Source organism: Cricetulus griseus, chromosome 2 (genome assembly GCF_003668045.3).
Source record: "Cricetulus griseus strain 17A/GY chromosome 2, alternate assembly CriGri-PICRH-1.0, whole genome shotgun sequence".
NCBI lineage: Eukaryota > Metazoa > Chordata > Mammalia > Rodentia > Cricetidae > Cricetulus > Cricetulus griseus.
In genome coordinates, this window is record NC_048595.1 from 362,575,676 (window position 1) to 362,597,191 (window position 21,516).

At 39.7% G+C, this 21,516-nt stretch overlaps 1 protein-coding gene across 1 annotated transcript in view; it reads left to right on the forward strand.

The window, feature by feature from the left end:
* Positions 1–21,516, forward strand: part of Sema5a (semaphorin 5A) — a 263,102-nt gene that overhangs the window by 120,131 nt on the left and 121,455 nt on the right. Inside the window, exons 4-6 of the mRNA XM_035439159.1 lie at positions 8,628–8,690; positions 17,751–17,849; positions 19,364–19,577. Of these exons, the coding sequence (XP_035295050.1) occupies positions 8,628–8,690; positions 17,751–17,849; positions 19,364–19,577 (376 nt within the window). The remainder of the gene's footprint in view (positions 1–8,627; positions 8,691–17,750; positions 17,850–19,363; positions 19,578–21,516) is intronic.

Sequence of the window (21,516 nt, forward strand, 5' to 3'; positions counted from 1 at the left end):
CTGTTGCAGGCTTCCTTGGACCAAGTTACTTGTCCCTAAAAGCATCCCATTCCAATATGCTGCTTTGGGTAGTTTTTTTTTTTTTAAATTGTTTTAGAGGCCTTGTGTTCATTCCCGTTGTCGTATTCAGGTAATCCTTTCAGGATACCTCTTCATCAATGCAGAATATTATTTCAGATAAAACAGAGTTTCATTTGCTAGTCTCTAACAAATATCACAATTATACTATCTGTAACATAGGGCATAATTAAATGTTTTAAGGGAAAGTACTAGAAACTATGATTCTACAACCAGATATAGTTGAGAACTGTTAAGATAAGCAGAGCTGTCGCTGGTACCCAACGATGTGAGTACTATGTCCATGCTTGATTGAGTTCCCATTGGGTTATATACCTGGTAATACTTTCAGGAACTCGTGTATAAAAGCTACTCGTTCCTCTAATAATTGGATTTTCACTAAATTAAAGCTTACAGAATGGACAAGGCCATATTTCAAGGCACTCCTACTTGAATCCATGGAAATAATTTATTTGAAACTCTGGAGCTAAGAATATTTCTGTGAACCTGTAGCCAAGAGTCACTTCTGTTGGCATTCTTACCTCCAAATACAGCTTTCACGAATGGCACTACTTCCAAAGTGCAGCAACTGTTTGATGCCACCATGTCTGTCCACCATAACGTCAGATTTTATCCTAGAGAGTGTAAGGATTTCTGATGTGGGGCTATCTACTTATTGCTTTCCTTCACAGCACCACCCTAGGAGGTTCTGTGGAACTCACCCTGTATCCTTCCGTTCCTCTGGCTCCTAGTCCAGTCCACACAGATGATGTCAGTCACTGGGGGCATCTGTTTCCAAAAGCCCTGCTTTATCACTTGTGCTTCCAGGAGTACCCGTGGATGAGTTGTACAGAATTTTAAACTTAGGCATCCCTCAGTAAGTTTTTTGGTCGCATGATCTGGGGGCCTTTCTTTACTGTACTGCCTGTGGAAAGTGACTCTAATATCTCCTTGGATCTCACCCCCACATGAATGAGATTCAAGGTAGCCTTATTTCCTCCTCCTTGAGGGGTATAAATGTGTATGTTTTCAAGAGTAGTCAGTCAGAACAAAGCAAACCGGTAAGTGGAGAGCATAAGTGACACAAAAGTGCCATCTTAGCCCCACACTTCCCTAGAGATTTATTGTAACTCAAGACATACAGGCCAACTTTATCCTAGCTTTATCGTCTTCTTTTCTATCAGTGGTTTATAATGTTATTTAAATAAATGAAATTACTGCTTTATCATTGCGCCCCCCTTCATACAGGAGCTACCTGTGTCCTCTCTGCCCACAGTCAGAAGGAACTGTTTTGGTGGTTGTATGTGATGAATTCACTCAGCCAGTTCCCAGGCTTCAAGTCCCATGTGCTTCTTCCTTGTGGTGGAGGTTGGGAGTTGGTGGGATGTTCTGGAGCCAGCTTGGTCACCGATGTAGAACATTTGATATCCATTTATTTTTCTCACCGTTGTACAGTATCTGCCGGTTGTAGGCATATATCATTGTTCTATGGGCCACTTAACAATTAAGTGAACCAGGCAACAGGCCTTCTGTCCAGTTTGCTTCTTGGAAGACAGGGGAGGCAGGTTTTGTTTGTCTTTGGGATTTAGGGCTTGTTTTTGATAATTTCCCCCAATGAACTAAAGGTTTCTCACAAGTTTCACCAGTGATTAACACTATGCTAAATCCCCCATCCTAGAGAGAAATTTGCATGTATGGTTATAAACAGTTGAGCACAGGTGTACAGGAGGCATGGGCAATGGCTAGATTGGCTTCTTTGGCTGTCCATGAGCCACATATCATGCCATCCAAATCAGGTCTGCATTCATGACTATGGTAAACATCATAAGCCACCTGGAACAGAGTCAACAGAGGCAGTAGGAAAGATGATAGAATGTTCTAGATATCTTTGGCTTGTATTGCTGCTGGCATGGGCACAGCAATGGTGTGACCTCCAGTCTATGAAGAAATAGAACTCTACTATTATGTAGACAGAAGGCTGGGTTTGAGTTCTCAAAACCAGCCCAGCTTTCGTAGGTCACACCCTGTCTGTGCAGTTGTTGCACTACATGAATCACGATCTGCTTAAAATCAATACTCAGGCTGTGAGTGGGTCCAGAGTTTTTAAAAATGAATACCTTCCATGACATGTGAATCAATGGATTTTGTGATTAATAATATACTGAATGCCAACAGCTCTGGCCTTCGACATGTACAAATCTGTGTGTTTCGGGTGTGTGTTTTTCCTGAATCACAGCAAAGGGAAACAAAGAAACCACAAGAATCAAGAAATCAAGAGGCACTTAACTTTGCCGTCTCAGTAGCAGGATAAGACAGGCACAAATCTAAGCCATGAAGTTTCAGAGTTAGTGAATTATGTGCAATCACTAGGGCTTTGGCAAATACCCAAATGTTATCTTCATCTGAAATCTTAAGTAATTTTACTTATCACATGAATTACAGACAACTAAGTGAGATAAATTCGAGAACAAAAACCTTGCTACTGTAGCTAACACACCCAAGTTCAAAGAATTGTCTCTTTTTTGCATTAGATTTAAGAATTAATTTCACCCAGAGCAATGGCCCTGGGTGTACCATTGTCAGTCCAAATGTGACACAGTAAGTACTGGGTTTCCTATTGCCCATCCCAATCAAGCCAACCGTGAATCTCAATTGTGGCTTTATTTAGAAATATGTAGCATGAATTGTAAAAACCCAGAGACACATATTGGGGTTCAAGCTGAAGATCAGAAAAGCAAAGCAGCCAGCCACTAGAGAGTTCTCACCTCTATGAATGCTCAGAGCAAAGGGGCGATTGTGTCCTCAGATTGCATCTCCAGATGGCATTGCTCTCTACTGAAAACCCCAGGCTGCTCCTGAGTCTGCACTGAGCTCCTTATACTCTCCCTAAATCTGGGATTAAAGGCGTGAACTCTGTTTCTCTTTTAGACTGATTCACTCTCATGTAGCTCTCGGTGGCCTTGAACTCACAGAGACCCATCTGCCTGTCTCCTGAGTACTGGGATTAAAGGTGTGCCTTACCACTGCCAGGCCTCTATGGCTGTGGCTAGCTTTGCATTCTGATCTCTAGGCAAGCATTATTAGATTATAAACAATGTGTCACCATAGAAATAAATCTTGTGTGGGTATTATAATTAGTATGTGCATTATAACTAAGTTGTCAACCTCAGTATGTGTTGGGCCCTGATCCAGTGGCTAGTGACCTTACAAGAAGAGGGAATTTTGTTTCATATACAGGAGAAGCCCTTGTGATATCTGAGGCTTGCTATAAGCACAAGCCAAGGAATATCAAAACCCTTTCCCTACTTAAAGCAAAGACAAAGGCCTAGACAGAGTCCTCCCATTTCTCAAGGAGCTACCTCTTACTGCCCTCATGTAAGACACCCAGCCTTCAAATCTGTAATTCATTTATATTGTTAAAATCAAAGTTTGTCATACTGCCCTAGCAAACTACAGCATTATCTATTCTAATTAAGAAGCCAAATATACAAAAGACAGTCAACATGTTTGGAGGCACTACACATTTATCCAAAGTGACTTTGTTTTGGTATTATGTGAAAAAAAAATATAGATCTTAGTATAGTGCTTATAAATATTTTAAGACTTAAAGGCTCTCTAAGATTAAGATATATAAGTGAATTACATATTGGTGTTTGTATAGCAAGAATTAAAACAAACCACACATATACATTAGTGAAGTTTCAAGGAAGTTCCTTCCTAGCCTCATGATCTTGATAGACTGCCCACAGGACACAACTGGAGTCTTGCCATAATCAGGAGGGCGGGTATCCTGCATATGCACATGACAAATGAACAATTGCATTTAGCATGAGACATAAGGATGATGATGATGAGCATTAAACAGCTCTCCCAAAGTCACTAAAATATTTTACCTTTGCACAATGAGCTCTGTGTCACTCTGTAACAGACATGAATGACAAATAAAGGTAACTAGTGAAGACAGCCATATTCAAGGCTGTCTAGACTGACGATCTATTCAAACACCATGAAATCCCCACTTGCTTTGGGTTTCATTTGAGTTTTACTTTTTTTTTCTTTTGAACAAAGATATGGCCTCATGTTCCCTGACAATTTGTTTATAATGGTGGTGACAATGTAACACTCTCCAGTGTGTCACAGAAAAACATGACATAAGAATATAAATGCAAACACATGAAAAAAAAACCACAACAAAAACAAAAGCCCTCAGGTGGTTGTTAATTTTTGGTGCTGTGTAATTAAACTAGTTTTTTAAAAAATGTTATCTTTTGCCAGTATCTAATTAGCAGAGCCATCTGCTGAAAGAGCAGTGGCCCATCTGCCTGGAATGTTGTTCTCTTCATTGTTATGAAAAGCATCCGCCACTGCTAGTCCCCACCTAATTAACTTCTCTTGCTGTGGAATGTGGTAATACACAGCTTTGTTTATACACTTCTGAGAACTGTGGATTTATATGTATGCATCAAGTCCATAAAAACAGCCAATCTCTTTTCTCTCCAGCATCTGACTTACTCTTGAGATCACAGCTTCATTTGTCATGACTGGAGCATGTCCTCCTGCAGAATGGTGAGGCATGCCTTGTATTCCAAGAAACAATGGGAAGTCCTGTGCATCCTTGGCTGTCTGTAGTTCTAAAAGCAGTGTTCTGTTGTCCTGTATGCTTCTTTATTGACGTGACTGTAGCACTGTGACTTACCAGATATTGAGAATGCCCAAGCATTTCACTGGACTTGAAATGCACCACCCTGAAGCTATTGTACCAAGAAAAGAGTACGTGTGCTGCTGTGTGATCTGATCCATCCTGCAGTAAACACTTTTTCAAACTTTGAAATGATTTTATTTCAAGATATTGAAAAAATATTTTTATTTCAAATTAATACTTGATGTATGTAAATATTCTCTATTTTCTTCCATCATTGTCTAACCATGTATTACACTTAAGAGATAATTAGTAAAATATTAAATGAAAAGAGGTCTCATGTAAAAACTATAGCAAAACTTTTAAAACCTATTTAATATCACAGAAGATATTTATGTGCCTTTATAAAAATGGGTTACATGTATGAATCCTTATTCTTTATAAATGTAGATTGATTTATCTACAAAATCACTGATTCATTAAGGATTCAAGTAACCACTCTTACAGTTTTATGTTTGTTTCTGATGTGTTTACTGAATATTAAGTGCTGAATAATAGAATATTCATGTTTCTTTTCTCTCCTGTAGTAGAAAAACAAAGGATAACAAAAAAGTAAAGATTATTTTTTTAATTGAGGTGGTAAGACTGAGTTGTGCTGAGATTGGAAATGTACAGCACCTTTGTATTTGTTTTGCCTGCCTGAAAAATAGATTTGAGTGGGTTGAAAAGTAGGTAGAACGAATGTGAAGACAAGTACATAGAACACTTCCTAAGCCAATTGTGGGTTTTGCTCCAAAATAATGATACAGGTACAAATAACCAGTTTCGATGAGACTAGATATAAAGTTTGAGTCAGAAGCCTTTCATCGACAAAGATGGTTCCTTACACAAAGGGCATTATAAATGAGCTCAAAAGAAAGCTGTACTGGAACAAAAGAGTAGAAACTTTGAAAAGTCAAATCTAATGCAAGATAATTCCATTAACCCCTGTGGTTTTCTCTTGTGGAAACATGTTTTCATAGCTGCCAGAAGACACACAAGGCAAAGTCTGGTTTGGTGGATGAGAAGGAAAATGTTGTTAGATTAATCCAGAGCTCTTAATTCTCAAGTAAATCTAGAAAAGTCTCTTTTACCAACTCATTTCTCATACAGCTCTGCAATACCTAGCAAAATGTTTCCCTCACTACCTTCTCTTGGTAAAATCCTACCATTAGTATAAAATTTCCTTCTCCTTCTTTTCTTGAATAATGTGAAGCTAAACAGTCACGATTTGAAATTAATTCTGGATTTGAATATGGTTGCCATGCTAGTGATACAGAGGTGAAATGACTCCAGAAGTCACTCCTCTACTTAAAATAAGAGAAGCCTTAGATGTGGACCGCTTCACTACTCATCTAATAAACTTGTGTGAGCAGTGGCTGTTTTTCAGTGTTCTGAATAAAGTAATAAAATATTTATGAAAACTCGTTCTCTTTTATCATATTTCTTTTCACTCCTGGTCCTTGGCCAATATTTATCTTGGGAATGTGAAGGCTACTTGGGCACCAGGTGGAATTGGGAAACTGTTTGTTTACTGGCAGCAGCAGTGAAGTCTAACAACATTGATGGCATTTGATTAATATTCTCCCTTAATCCTGGGGCTCACCCTGCTACCCAGACCTCCCATGCTTATTCAGGAGACTATGAATACTTTACTTTTTTTTCTTGCATTACTGAGCATCGAATCTCAGGTTTCCCATTTGGTAGGCAACAGCTCCATCCTCAGCTCTGTGCTTTATGGACACACTAGGTCATCCAGGCTTAGCATACCCCCTGTTCAGCCCAGGTAGACTCGAAACGCATGATCCTTCTGGCCTAATGTATATTAGTGTTTAAGTCTTGAGTGTCTCCGATGTGCACATGAATCAGATGTATGCAGGTATACATATGTGTGTATATACATATGAACGTGTGTGTGTGTGTGTGTGTGTGTGTTTGTGTGTGTGTGTGTGTGTGTGTGTGTGTGTGTGTGTGTGTAGTCAACCTTGGCTATCATTTCTTTGTGTGGCCAACTTTGGTGGGTCTTGGTTCTTTTTCAGCAGGGTCTCTCACTTGCCTGAAGCTCACTTATGAGGCTAGACCATCAGAGAAGCAGCTCCAGGGTCCTTCCTGCCCCACTTCTTCAGATCTGTGCTCCTTAAGCATTTTTTGAAATGGTACTGAAGCTCAGGCCCTTTTGGCTTCACACAAAGGACTTTACTAACATATCTGTCACTCCATTCCCTAAGTTTTAACTTTTAACAATATCACCAAGTCAACAAGAGCCATTGAGAGTACTTCCTCAGCTGAAGTGTTCCATTGTACAGATGTGCTTATCCCTGTTTGACCTCTTTCTGTTAAAAGACACCAACCCCTTTAGTAATGTAAGCTTCAGTTGGTAATGAGTTCTTTGTTGCTGAAGGAATGTGTCAGTGTATCAATTCTGTTTTACATTTAAATAAGAGCAAAGATGCACAGGGAGATTTTTTTATAAACAGATGTAAGAAAGGAACACATAAAGGTCCGACAGGGTTCACAGTGAAGATATTTTAATTCTTTGAATCTGCATGTCACAGTGCAGCGTGTGAAGCTCTTGCCTGTGTGGTGTCTTCACTGTTTGTGGAAATACTTGACATCCAGGATGGAATTCCAGGTAGTTATTTGCATCAGACATGGATTAGCTGTACCTTCACTGCCCCCACCCAATATTGACCCAGGAAGTGTCACAGAATCAACATATCCTCTTATTGGAGGTCGATACTGACTCAATTCCACAAAATCATAAACAGACATGACACTTGCTGTTGGGGGAACACCAGGGTGGTTCTCTATGGATAACGTTCTCATGGTCTCATGTTTGTCAAGAGGGGTAAGCTTTCCAGCACACAGTTGCTATGACTTCCCTGTTATGCAGCAGTGTTTAGCCAAAGTGGCCTGATTGTATATTCTTCTACATTTTGGAGAACTGGGAAACATCTCTACCTGGTGCTCAGGGGGTAGAGGCGGTATTTTCCTACATATTATTTTACTTTGCTTGAAATTGAGTTTAGTTTATTATTTGACACTTTCTAATCTAACAAGATTGTTCCTCACGTGTTTTCCTAATAATAATTTCACTGGCCCGTAACTCTGAATCTTCAGAAATCTAATTTTAGTAGTTAGGAAAATATTACAACAAGTAGATATGAAAAAAATAGAAGAAATACTTTCCATGGGAAAGTCGACACACCAGAAAGTAGTAGAAAAGAACAGTACTTCCATGCTTAAACTGGTGTTAAATGACTTGCAAGCATAGCTTGTGAATTGCCTCTGTTTGTGAAACAGCACTGTCATCTTAAGTATCACAGGTTCTCTTTGTGAATAGATGTGCTAACACATTTGTCAACTGGATTAGCATGGGTTAGGTTTGAAAAGTTTGAAAAATATTAAATATCATAGTTCTTAATAGAGGTAGTAGCCGTGTGGAGAAGGGAAATAGTCACAGTGCTTTGTGCCTGAACCAATCATACTGGTTGTCATGTATGTGTATATTGTTGTAGCTAGAATATGCAGAGTCCTCCCTGGCATTAGCCATGAGTGTTGATGCATGACACATGGTGGGTTTGAATGATTCAGTTCTCCTAAGCTGGGTGTTTATCCTGGTTGTTTCCCTCTAGTAACCAGTCTTGTTTACCAATAACTGCATCTGAATGCCCTGCTGTTTTGACTATGAAGCAGATTATAAAGGACAAGTCTCTTAAATGTCTTAATTTTAAAGTTAAATGCAAGCCCACAACTTGACATCGTGTATTTGGTGCTTATTCTATACCACTGTGAAGGGGCTGGCACAGGGATGCAACAGTGATCTGATCTAGCCACCAGGACCTTCTTATTTCCTCAAAGCCCTAAAGATTTGTATTTGTTCTCTTTGTAGGCTGTGGAGTGGGAGTGTGATGAAGCTACCAAGAAGGCCTGTTACAGCAAGGGCAAATCAAAGGTAAGGAGAATGGGGTGAGGGGTGCCGGGGTGGGTACAGGTACCCCACCCTGCCCTGGGAACTGTGCATAAAACATTAGATTCCTGATAGGAGGGTTCCCTGAAAGGTTAGATGTATGTGAAGATTAAATGTTCCATGTTTTATCATTCAGTGAAAATGAGTCACAGCAAACAGTCATTTCACAAAGGGTCAGAAAGTAAACTAAGACCTAATTTGTACTTTGAATCACTTTATAAGATTCAAAACAAACTAGCTATTACATGGTTAGGAAAATATAGGAAATAATTTTGAAATAGCATTTAATTTGTCTCTTCTATATTTTGCAGTTTCCTACAGACAGTAGTCCAGTAGTTGTATTATCTTGTGTTTTGCAGTACCAGAGATGCAAACCAGGGCCTTGTACAAACTAAACAAATATTCAGCATTTGCCCAATAAAATCACTGCACCAAAATGACATGAGATGTACTCTTGATGGCCTTAGCATGTCCTTGTGATTTGCTCTATCTCTGTCAATGCTGAAATCTATACTCTCAGTGTCTCCTAAAAAGAGCACCGATGGTTGAGGATAGGGGTGTGCACTAGTACTGACACACAGACCTTTCACACAAGTTGGCAGCACACACCTGACTATATCTTTCCAGGAACTCTGTCTGTCTTTAGGAAATGTGTCCTTTGTTCCCTGAGGAAATTCCCTTGCAGATGCTCACAGTGCAGTGAGCATTGCAAAAGTCTACATGCCAGTAAAGGCAGATCACAGTGACAGAAAGAGGAGCATGAAACTTTCCCAATGCTGACTGCACTTTGGTCCTCAGGGAAATGCTGGTACATGCGGAGGGGTGGAGGCTGAGCAGTGTAGGCCTCAGGGCCAAGAGCATGTGGAATAATACAGCAAGTGGAGTGAGCAGTAGCAAGTGGCCCTCATCCGTGTGTTGATAACGAGTGTGATGGTTTGTCTTTTCCTCAGGATATAGAGCTTGATCCCTCTCCCTGAGGAGAATGGTTCTGAGAAATTGGTGATGTTGCAGATCTCAGAGTGTAGAAGGAAAAAGGTGGTAATAAATTACAAATTTAGCTAAAGTGAAACACATGGATACAGAAGGGAAGGGAGGACTGGGAGAATGAGTGAGAAAAAAAGGAAGAGAAGAAGGGGAGGGAGTAGAGGAGAGAACGCAGAAATTGATTGACATGGTTTACCAAAAGATATTTAATCATCAAAAATACCACTGAGCTAAATCATTAAAAATTTAACAAACTATACTGGCAGTTCCAGGTTACAAAGAACCAGAATATGAAACACTCCCAAATAAATGGGTGTATAATGATATAAATAAAAAAATACCAGAGAACTTTCTAATTTGCTTGGTGAGTTCTGTAAAACATATAGCAAGGTTTGGAGATAGGACGTCTCCATCGCCATTGCCACTCTGTGATTTAAAGGCTCCATGCATTGGAGGCATCCCAACACTCTTACTCTTCTCTACCAACCACGTATTCAAGGGACACACTATTCTCCTGTGTGATTTTTTTCCTGAGGAGTCATGAACAAACATCCATTCACCCTAGACAGAGAGCCATCAACAAACAGAAGAAATGATTTCACCCAAACCACTTGGTAATCCTAAATTTCCCTTTAGGAGCATGAGGAGTCACTTACAAGGAGGAATCATGAATAGGGAAGGTTACAATCTCCAGGAGATAGGTGCCTTTTCCTAAAGCTCCCTGAACCCCCCATCCTGAGCAGCAATCTGTAACCTGGAATTGGCAGTATAGTTTGGTAAATTTTTAATGATTTAGTTCAGTGGTATTTTTGATGATTAAATATCTTTTGGTAAATCATGTCAACCAATTTCTGAGGGAGGCAGGTTACACAGGGTGGGGAGAATGCTAGTGAAATAGCAAGACTCCCTGCTCACTGGGGGACACACTGAATTCTGTTCCAGGGCTTCAGCTTTAACACAGTGCTTGGCCTCGTGACATAGCTCCTTTCAGACTGGCTGGTAACCTGGCTGCTCTTTCTCTTCCATAGGGATGTGACCCTCTACTCCTCCCCCCTCCCCTTTTTATTTCCGCTTTACTTTTGGCTAGTGTCTCTCACTTCCATTCTTATTTCCTGTGACTTGTAGTTGCACTGGGAAGCAGATACCCTATAATGGAGTATGTTGATACTTGTCAAGAGACTGGGTCTGTAAATTTGTTTTTTTGTTTGTTTGTTTGTTTGTTTGTTTGTTTAGATTTTGCTAACCTCTCAGACCTGAGAGCATCCCCTTAATACTGTCCTCTTGGCATGACTACTGCTCCCAGCATGCCTTGTTCAGCTCTTTGGGCACAGCTATATGTTCTGATCCTCACTCCATCTTGGAAAGCCCCTGTAGCCATCTGTCTTTGCCCTCTCATGCTGTGTTAATTATCCATCCCTGGACCTCGCAGGAGCTATGCCAATGGTTTCTGTATGTTATAGTGCCTTCCTGAAGCATGCAGGGTGGAAGTTGGCAGTGCTGTGTGAGTGAATGAACACATTAAGTTCACTCCAGTGGATCTGATCAGCTGGTCATCCTCACCACTTTTGATGGTAGGAGTGGGATAATTTTTAAGGGGACTTTCTTTCTTTCATACAGTAGGTTTAGCAGCTTATCCGCCTCTGACCACCATGACATGGCAATCAAAAATAACCAAATTTGCTCTAGACATTTCCTGAGAATCAGTGCTTTAATCTATCATGTGATATATACATTGACAGTATTTACATTGCTCATTTTTTTTAATCCCTGAGAGTAGTTTTGTATTTCACCAGGAGGCTATTTACATATTTCACTTCCAACCTTTTTAAAAAAAATGCTAACTCTATTTGCCTTCCTGGATTTCCAGCTCTTTGTGGTCCTCGTGAGTTAGAACACCAAGACCTGCTCAGCCATCCAGAGGTCTCTCTGTAGTGTAGTCTACAAACCCTTAATCAAAGCATCCAGGCACTTTTCTTTTCCTGGTGTATTATGACTACTGGGGAAATTGCTCAGCTGAACCTGTCAATCTACATCTCACCTCAAGCTGTGACCTTTGGTTAATTTGTATTTAGAAATTAATTTGATTGAATAGTATCATCCGTGCCCAGTGCATAATATACCCCTGATCCAATGAAGGGACAAATTGTCAACACGCTAAATTGAGTTTTTCTAATACAAAAATGGAAATGAGGAAACAAATGTCCACATATTAAGTCATCTCTGTATAGCACATATGATTTGGGTTTTTAATGAACTAAGAACTAAGTCTTGGTAATTTTAAGTTAATTATAACTGTGTGTGCTAGATCTTTAAGATTAATATATTGAAACAAATGAAGATAAATTTCAAACACCATATATTGGATGCAAGATAAATCACATTTTATTTTAGGTTGCATTAAGTATAATGATAAATTTACCTAGAGCTTTAAAAAGCAGTGTTCCATTGAAATAGAATTTAGTTAATGGTGCTGCTTGTTGAGTTGATCTCTGCATATGATTCTAATTTCTGGAGAGGCTAAGTCAGGGTGATGACTAGAGTTCCAGAGATTGAGGATAGCCTAGTGTAACAGTGAGACCCTATCTCAAAAACAAAACAAGAGATCAGGAACTGTGTACAATAGGAACTCATGTTTATAAAATGAGTTGCTAGCTCCACTAACATGTTAGAACACTCTAGATAACATAGATAACACTGTAGCCTGGTCTAGGAGGTGACAGCAACTGATGCCTTTTCCCTACTGCACCTCAAAGTCCTCTTTCCTTTGTTCCTGTCTCTTGTTCTTCCCTCAAAGGGGCACTGGAATGTTTACCATCCAGTGGGGAACCCAAGCCCAGCTCCTGGGACACAAAAAAGTGAGAGAACAAGATAATTTGTGAGAATAGGAGAAAGCACACCAAGAGTGGTGAAAATAGGCAGGCCCTGAAGTCAGATTTCAGTCGTTCCAAAGATCCCCAGGCTGACAGCTCCTAGAATCCAAATCAAGTAATGTTTCAATTTGACTAGAATAGAGTGTCTCTTCAGAGGAATGGATTCACGCTTTTCTTAGTGGTCATGAATTTATGAGGAAAATCCAAATACTTAATAAATTGCTTGTGCTGTGGTATTCTGAGAATGTACACAGAATTCCAAAGTCTTCCTTCTCACTACAATGAAAAGAACAATGCAGAAATGTGACATTTTAAAAATGCGAACAATGCAGACATTTTAACTGAGCTCAGTTCTTTCCTACCATCCTCGAAAGTTGTGTGTTCTATACAGAATACACTGCCTGGCCATTAAGATGTGATGCATGGAATGAGGTGACTGAGCCTACAGGGGGGCTACTGCCTGCACTCACTTCTTGTCTAGTGAGAGCATTCCTTGACTGGCTGCAGAGCTCGGGATAATAAATGGATTAACTTTCCTCCTGTGTTACTGGGTCAAGTGCAAGCATGTCCTTTCGTGTGGTGGGGTCATGAAATCTATAACCTAGGGAGTCGAGGCCACAAGAAGTTACCAAAACCTTTGATCAAGGCTTGCAAGAAAAGTGGGTGCTGAGATTAAGGATCCTAAGTAAGGTCCAGGTTTTAATTTACTTCTAGAAGTTTCTGCCCACTATGGCTGAAAGGCTGTAAATATCCAAATGCATTAAACCCAGGGAAATAATCCATTTTTACTGATGCAGAAACAGTACAACAAGGTCCTTTACATTTCACTGTCTTTGAAATATGTGTTATTGAAATAAAACTCTAGAACACTTACTTTAAATACATTTCACATAAATATTATTTTAGACACAAATAGCTAATTGTCTCAGCATCTAACAAGAGTGCCTTGTCTGTTGTTGGTTCGTCTGTCTGGACTCAGCTGCCTCCACATGGTATTTAGGGACCACACAAAGGAAGAAGCATAAGTCATTATTAAAGGAATGAAAGAATGGCTTTGTGCTTTTATGGCATTTCATAACTTTCAAAACCTTCTTGTTCATGATCTTATTTCAGTACTTTTGACACGAAGTTCCTAGAATTGTTGTGCTACTCGGTGGAAGAATTTGGATTAGAATCTAAGGCTCTGTGTATTATTGTTCATTCTGTGTCCTGTGGTCCTACTTCCAGGGCTGACAAATTATGCTTGTAAACAGGTCAACTCTAGTGACTAAGGAAAGAAAGACATGGCGCCTTCTGCCTGGGAAGCTGGTGCTGGAGGGCAAGAGCTTGACATTTTTACCTATAATGTCAACGTTTAGAATGGTTATGCATTTAACAGCTCACAAAGGATGTTCAAGATGTGCCTGTATGCTGCACAATTGCTTTGGGAACTCAGACCCTTCATCTTAGACAAGATACTGTGTGTATGTGTGATTTTTTTCTTAATTAAAAGTTTTTTCCTTTCATTATTCCCTAAATAACACAAGATCTATTTGCATAGCATTTGCATTCTATAGGTACTAGAACTAATCTACAGATAATGAAAAACACATAGTAAAATATGTACAGCTTAGAGGCAAATTCTATGTATTTCTGTTTGAGGGGTTTGAGCATCCTTATATTTTGTTGGCTAGAAAGAGTCACAGAAACATGGGATTTATTCTGGATTGCATCATAAACATGCATACATGTTTGTCTGTATATGCACACCAATATGGATACACACACATCTATTGCTCCTCTTCATCACCTTAGATGTGCATAAAGGTAATGTATCATTAAAAGGAAGACACAGTGTTTTTACCAGGATCATGCTGGGTAGCATAAAGCTGTCAACATCCCAATCTTTTTCTCACTGCCCTGAAATTGATGAGTAGTCCATGTGTTGCTAAGAGACACTGGAGGGTTTATCCTGCTCTATAGTCATATCTGCACATAGCTACAAATTTTTTGATAAACAGAACATATTTGATAGGGGAGGAGGAAATGATGAAATGTTGTAAGGCAAAACCAGGTAAATAGAAATAAAAGTCCCTAAAACGCAGCACGTGTTTTCTTTCTTGGAGGCTGGAGGATGTGTCCATAATGACAAGTAGGCATTGTTTGTTTGCCATCAGGAGGTCTTTTCTGCGACTTGATCTCATTCTCAGCTATCAGTTGAAATGGGATCTTCTGGAAGTGAAGGACAAGTTGACCCACCTGAGGGCTACAGGCACATATGGGTCATTTTAATGTTGAAGTGGAATTATCCAAACATAGATAGATGACTATCATTACCAACCACAAGGCCATGTGGCAGCTGGCTTCCAGGGGCCTCAGAGCTGTACCCTATGACAGCTGGAGAGTCAGAATTCAATAAGTCATCTTCGTCTGTTTTCACAATACAGAATTGGATCAGAGGGGGTAAGGAGGTGAAGTGTAGAAATCATAAATATTTAAATATTATTATTTGTAAGAGAACCCCCTGAAGTGTCTTTTACCCACACATCTGCCATATTTCAAAGTGGTGATCCTAAACACTGTTTTGAGCAAGTCAAAGTAACTTATAAAAAACTGAGTTTGCTACTGGCATTAACATCAATAATATATGATTTAGAATCATTGTCACAGGACTGTCTGTTACCACTCTGGCACTCTAGCCAACTTGTCTATTCTTAAATGCAACTCTCCAATACCAAAATGTGTCTTACACCCCAAAGCTAAGCATCGCTATTGTGTTCCTTCCAGTGTGTGTGTGTGTGTGTGTGTGTGTGTGTTATTTTGTTTGAACTTGCCCCAGCCTTTCTTTAAGAAAATGAGGTGTTTCAAGAATACATTTTTCATTCCCAATTCTTTTGGAATCAGAGGTGGCAGTGTGTGATCTGAAGAGGAGAGAATCATTAAGGGAGGCACACAGTGAGGTCAGGAGCTGAGCTAAGTAAACCACAGGTGACAAAGACATGCAGTGACTTCCTCTGGGTGTCATGTTTGAAGGACCTATGGATGAACTTGATTTGGCCAAACTGGGGACTACTCACTGACCTTTTTCTATTCCATGATGATGGACATCCATATGACTGGGGTCTTCTAGAACATATTCTACTACCCTCAACAGGTTCCACTCATCGCAAGCCCTTTGAGGTTTCTAGAAGCTATGTCCAAGTCTTCCAATCCTGTCAGAAAGATGATACATGTGGCTCCTTCTCTGACCATCTTGGTCCTTTCCATGACTCCCTTTCCAACACTCAGTTGGAGAAACTGGTCAAGGCCTAGTGATAGTCCTAACTATCAGAGCATGCTCGTTTGCCTGCTGCTCCATCTGAAATAATGCCCTGTGCTCTCTCATCCTGGATTCTTTGGTTAAAGGACCACTTGAGCTTTCTGTGCCTCTCTGCACATTTCTGTGTCACACAGCCCTGCCAATCTTCCACTTCCCTGTCATGCTTGTGACATGCCTTCAGCCTGAAGAAGGTGGCACCTTCTCTGTCACTGGCAGTGTGTTTTGATTTGGGAGATTTGCATAAACACCACTTGTTATCTCTGTTGTTGCCTTTTCTTTCATAATTGACTGGATTGCATGCTTTCTTCTTGCCAGGTCTGAAGGAATCAGCAGTGGATCAGGTCTCCTCTTCAGTGGGAACAATCTCCCCTTGGCTTGTTCTTTACAGCACAGCAGTTTCCTGTCTTGAGACTCACTCCTTGGGGTAGCCTCTTGCTTCCAGAAGAAAATTTCTTTTACATTTTACATTGTTCTTGGAAAGAATTTAAAAGGCAGCACTCCACCCTCTACACTATTTGCAATTTCCCATCCCAGTCTTTATTACAGGGTCATTATCATGGCAGTGTACCCATTAATTCCATCAAGGACACTCAGCCCTGTGTTCTGGAAGGTGTTGGTGGAGGTGCTGCATACAGACAGGCATTGGTTTCCTGTGTTAGTCCTCCCTTTGATACTGTTGTTGCAAACTCCTGGTCCCCTCACTCCTGGGATGTTTCTTTGAAGTCTTTAGTGTTGTTCTTTGCTCCATGGAACTCTCCCGACCTGACCTGTTCCCTTTGGGAACAAAGCTGGTTTTGCTCCTCCAACTGTTCTACCTTTCCCTTGTTCCTCTAATTCTGCTAAGTTACCACTTGCTCAAACACGTGCCACTGATGTGGGACTGTGATGATCTTTGCTAGGAAAGCTCTGAGGGTCATTCCTCAGCCCGGGTTTCTGTCCCAAATGTTCTGAACAACACCTCCTTGCTAGTCATTATGTTTACTTGTAAAGAAGTTGAAAGTGTTCATGGATATTTGCTACATAATGTAGTTTTAATATATATTAATTATACAAAAATGGATTTCATTATAATACTTTTCATGTATAAACATAACATGATTTGATTAGTCTGAGTCCATAGCAAAATTACCATGTTCCAATTTGTAGTTTCTATATGCAACGTCTTAGTGAGAAAATGTTACAACTACTTGTTTAATAAAGGCCTGTGTATTTTCTTTTCTTTTTAAAATTATTTCTTTTATTTTTTTGGAGATTATAATCATGCCATTTCCCATTCCCCTTTGCTCTCTCCAAACTCTCATGTGTACCCCTCCTATCTTTCAAATTTATGGCCAGTTTTTATTAACTCATTTACATATATGTGTTTGTGTCTGTGTGTGAGTATATTCCTAAATACATAAATACCACCTGCTTAGTCCATGTGATGTTACTGGCATAAATGTGTTCAGGACTGACCATTTGGTATCAGGCAACCAATTGGTGTGCTCTTTCCTGGGGAGACTATTTCTCCCTCTCTCTGTATTCATTGGCTGCACAAAGTTCTTTGCATAGGGTTGATCTTTCTAAGGCAGCTAGTGCTTTCTTGAGAAGCATCAAACAGGTTGATTTTATATATTTTCTTCTATGTATCCAATAAAATTTAAAGTTTGTGGCACAATTAAAACTGAATTCATGTTTGTCAAAAGAAGACATCTTTGGAAGGTATAAAATAATACATGGTTACTTTAGTAAATACTAAGCAAATGTCAGGGTCAGCAGTTTCACTGCTGACTTTAGTCAACACTAGGGAAGGACTAATTTTTTTCTTTTCCTGGCAGACATTGTGTATCCGTGCTCACCATCCCTCTTGCCTTCAGGACTCCTCAAAGTGCTCCTTGTGCTTTTGATTTTCAGGAGGAATGTCAGAACTATATCAGAGTGCTCTTAGTGGGCGGGGACCGGCTATTCACCTGCGGGACCAATGCGTTCACACCTGTCTGTACCATCCGCTCGGTAAGGTGTTCACGCTAGACTTCAATAAACTTATGCCAGGAGCGGCCTTCAAAGCCCCATGTAAATGTGTTCCTGTGTACCAAAGGCAAGAACCTTTTGCAACATTGCTCCATTGAGTAAATGCTTGATTTGTTAACTTCTAATCAGTCATGACTGTCATGTATATGAAGAAACAGAAATTAGTTGCATATTACATACTTGGGTATGCTTTGAAATTATTTCAGTCAGCATTTTTCAATGAATGGGCTTTAGCACCATTCATAAACATGTACTTCTTTCTTATTTTCATTGTGGTTGAAATATTATCAAGTACCAAAATGCTCTACAATCACAATTCATATAGGAAGAAAATATATATAAACTGCATAGTTGGTATGCCAAAAATAAAATAAACAAACATATCCATAAGCAAAGTAACGGTATAACTATTATTGTAGACAGGGAGTGTCATCTAACAAGTCCCTCTGTAGAAGCGTGACAGGGTCATTAGTTATGCATGCTATCTTCTTAATTCAAGATATTAATTTAATCTTCCTTGAGAAATATAAGTAGGAAACACCATTATGTTAATTTATGGATAGTACAACTTCTCTTAAAACCTTACCTTATCATCTAGGCTTACTGTTCATTATTTTAAATTTTATGTTCAGTTATTGGACATAAAGAACAGGAGGAGGGTGCTAAGTGGTGGCCACAGACAGTTCCCTACTTCCCATATGCAGCTGTCAGCATGTGACCCCATTATAAACACCACATCCCCAACATCCAAAATATGAGGTTGTTACCGTGGGGAGTAGTATTGAAGAGGGAAGATTCTGAGACATAAAGACTTCATGTAACTTTCCCAGGACTATGTTTCCAACAGCAGAGGACAGAGTGAGCTTGATATTCCTACATAAGTCATCTTAACTATTTTTTTTAATTCAGTTAAAAGTCAAGAATCAAATTGAAATTGAGCCTCATCAAAACACCAAAACAACTAACAAACAAACAAGCAAACAAACAAACAACAGTTCTTCTCATGTTGTATTTGCTGGCAACCAACATTTGGCAAGCCAAGCAGATACTTAACATACATTCAGCTTTCTCAAGACTAAAAAGGGGAAAATTTAAAAAAATAAAAAGACATGCATGCTCGATAGTACAGAATATTGGCATATGCTCATCACTAGTATTGAACACTAGCCTTTTTTTTTTTTTTTAAAGTTGATTCCATGGTTCTCTTCATATAATTCTTAAATTAAAGTATATATATATATATATAATATATATATATATATATAATCTTGCAAGATATGGTATCACTGGCATGATGAAATTCTGTTAACTACAGGAATGGAGTCTCTGGTAGAGAACTGTTTCTATCAAGTCAGAGTTAGAAAATCTTTTCTCATCTCACAAAACCCAGTGTACCTGGGACACACTTGACTGGCAATGGCATAAAGCAGAGGTCATGAGTGCATTGAATGGGATTTCCCAAGGATAACTGGTTTACCTCTTATTTTCACCAATAGTTAAGTAACCTGACTGAGATCCACGATCAGATCAGTGGCATGGCCCGCTGTCCCTACAGCCCCCAGCACAATTCTACAGCTCTGCTCACAGCCAGTGGGGAGCTCTATGCTGCCACAGCCATGGACTTCCCGGGGCGAGATCCAGCCATTTACCGAAGTCTGGGCACTTTACCTCCTCTTCGAACTGCACAGTACAACTCCAAATGGCTCAACGGTAAGTCCTTCATTCAGCTAGCTTCCAATGGCTGTGTTTGTGATGCCTGGCTAATTGTTGCTTTAAAATAAAGAAGAACAAAACATTCATCTTCAAGGTATAACACATTTAGGACTGATAATTAGCAGTATATTCTTTAGTACTAGGAGGAGGAGTGATATCCCCAACATTATAAGCCACAATAATAGGCCTATATTGTCAGCTGATGCTGACAAGACTACTCATCATTGTTAAGCTGTCTCTGCCTATGTTGCTATAGTCTCATGTGTATTCTTTCTTCATGTCTACTTAATATATTTTGAACTAGAAATTAGTACTATTTCATGACATTTTCAGACAGTATAAAGAACTCCTTTGCCTATAAGTAACTCCAAATAATTTGACAATTTAAAAACTGTCGTCAAATGTATGTGTCTATCACTTTGGGGTAAGCATCTTCAGAATTTAATTCAGAGCATTGAGAGTTCGTCAGGACCCAAGTCTTGTCACTTGAGATTCTGCCAACCACAGCATGACATTTGACCATCAGAGCAGCTTTGCTCAGCTCATGGATGCAGGCTCATCACTATAACCTCAGACTTATTTCTAGATCTGGCAGTACCACCTGGGTGAAGTACCACATTTATGTCTATCTGTCTCTTAAAAAACTGGGAACTAAAGGAAAGGACCAGTCAATTACAGGCAATAAACAAATCACCTATTAAGTAACCAGCCAAAGGATGAAGAGAGGCAGCTGCACAGATGTGGGTTTTTGTATGAAAGTCCTGGGTGCCAGCATAAACACTTCATGTGTATAATGTGGCTATGCTCACAAGGATGGTGTCTAGCACACTGTGTAATTCATCACCTCAGCCTTTACTTGACAGTTTGCACAAAGGTGTAATCTTGACTTTGTAGTATAATACTCCTTTTTACTATTTCAAGATCTATGAATATTTAGTGGCCTTCTTTCCACTCATTTCCACAAATTATATATGTAAATAAGAGTCCCTCTCCCTAACCTGGGGAGTGGGGGTGGCACACACGTTTAATCCCAGCCTTGGAAGGCAGAGGCAGGAGGATCTATCTCAGTGAGTTCGAGGCCAGTCAGGACTGTTACACAGAGAAATCCTGTCTCGAAAAACCAAACACACACACACACACACACACACACACACACACACACACACACACACACACACACACACATACACACGAGTCCCTCTCCCTCTCATTGATGCTACTTATGTGTTCAGGCAATTCTTTTTGTGGGAAAGGCATTGTCTTTGTGAAGGTGGCTTAGTGTCATTTTTGATCTCTGCTCATTATAGCCTAGTAATTGTTCCTCCCCCCCTATAAGCTATAAAACAAAAATAAATACATACATTCTCAAACATTGCCCAGGGGATGTTGTTTCCTTTTGAGAACTATAGGCTTTTACTTAGGAATATCTAACATCCATCTGTCTGTGTGTATCTATATATCTATCATCTACCAGTCACCTATCCATCCATCATCTTTCCATCATCCATCATCTGTCTGCCATTTATCTCTCACAAGTAATTGCTGTATAAGGCAGTCAAGCCTAGCATCACAGTTTTCCTTTAGAGCATCCTCATAGGAAAGCTGTGCCACCATCACTTTGCCTCTAGAAGCTTGGCTGGTCTACTGTTTCCAAAGGGCAATGAGAATGGTTTTATGAACTGAAACAGTAACTGGACTTCCCTCATTGACACCTCTTCTTTTGAACTTATTTCAAGTTAACCAACCTCCTCCCTGTGGAAAGCCCCCTCTTGTCCCTTAAGCTTTTGATGGGATGTCTTAAAGTTGCTTTCCCATGTATTGGCAATTTTTACTAGCTAAACAATGTATAGAGTTGAAAATCAGTTAACTTTTTCCTGCTGGCCAGCTGCTTTCTTCAAACATCACCTTCTCCATGTTATTTAAAAATCACATCCTT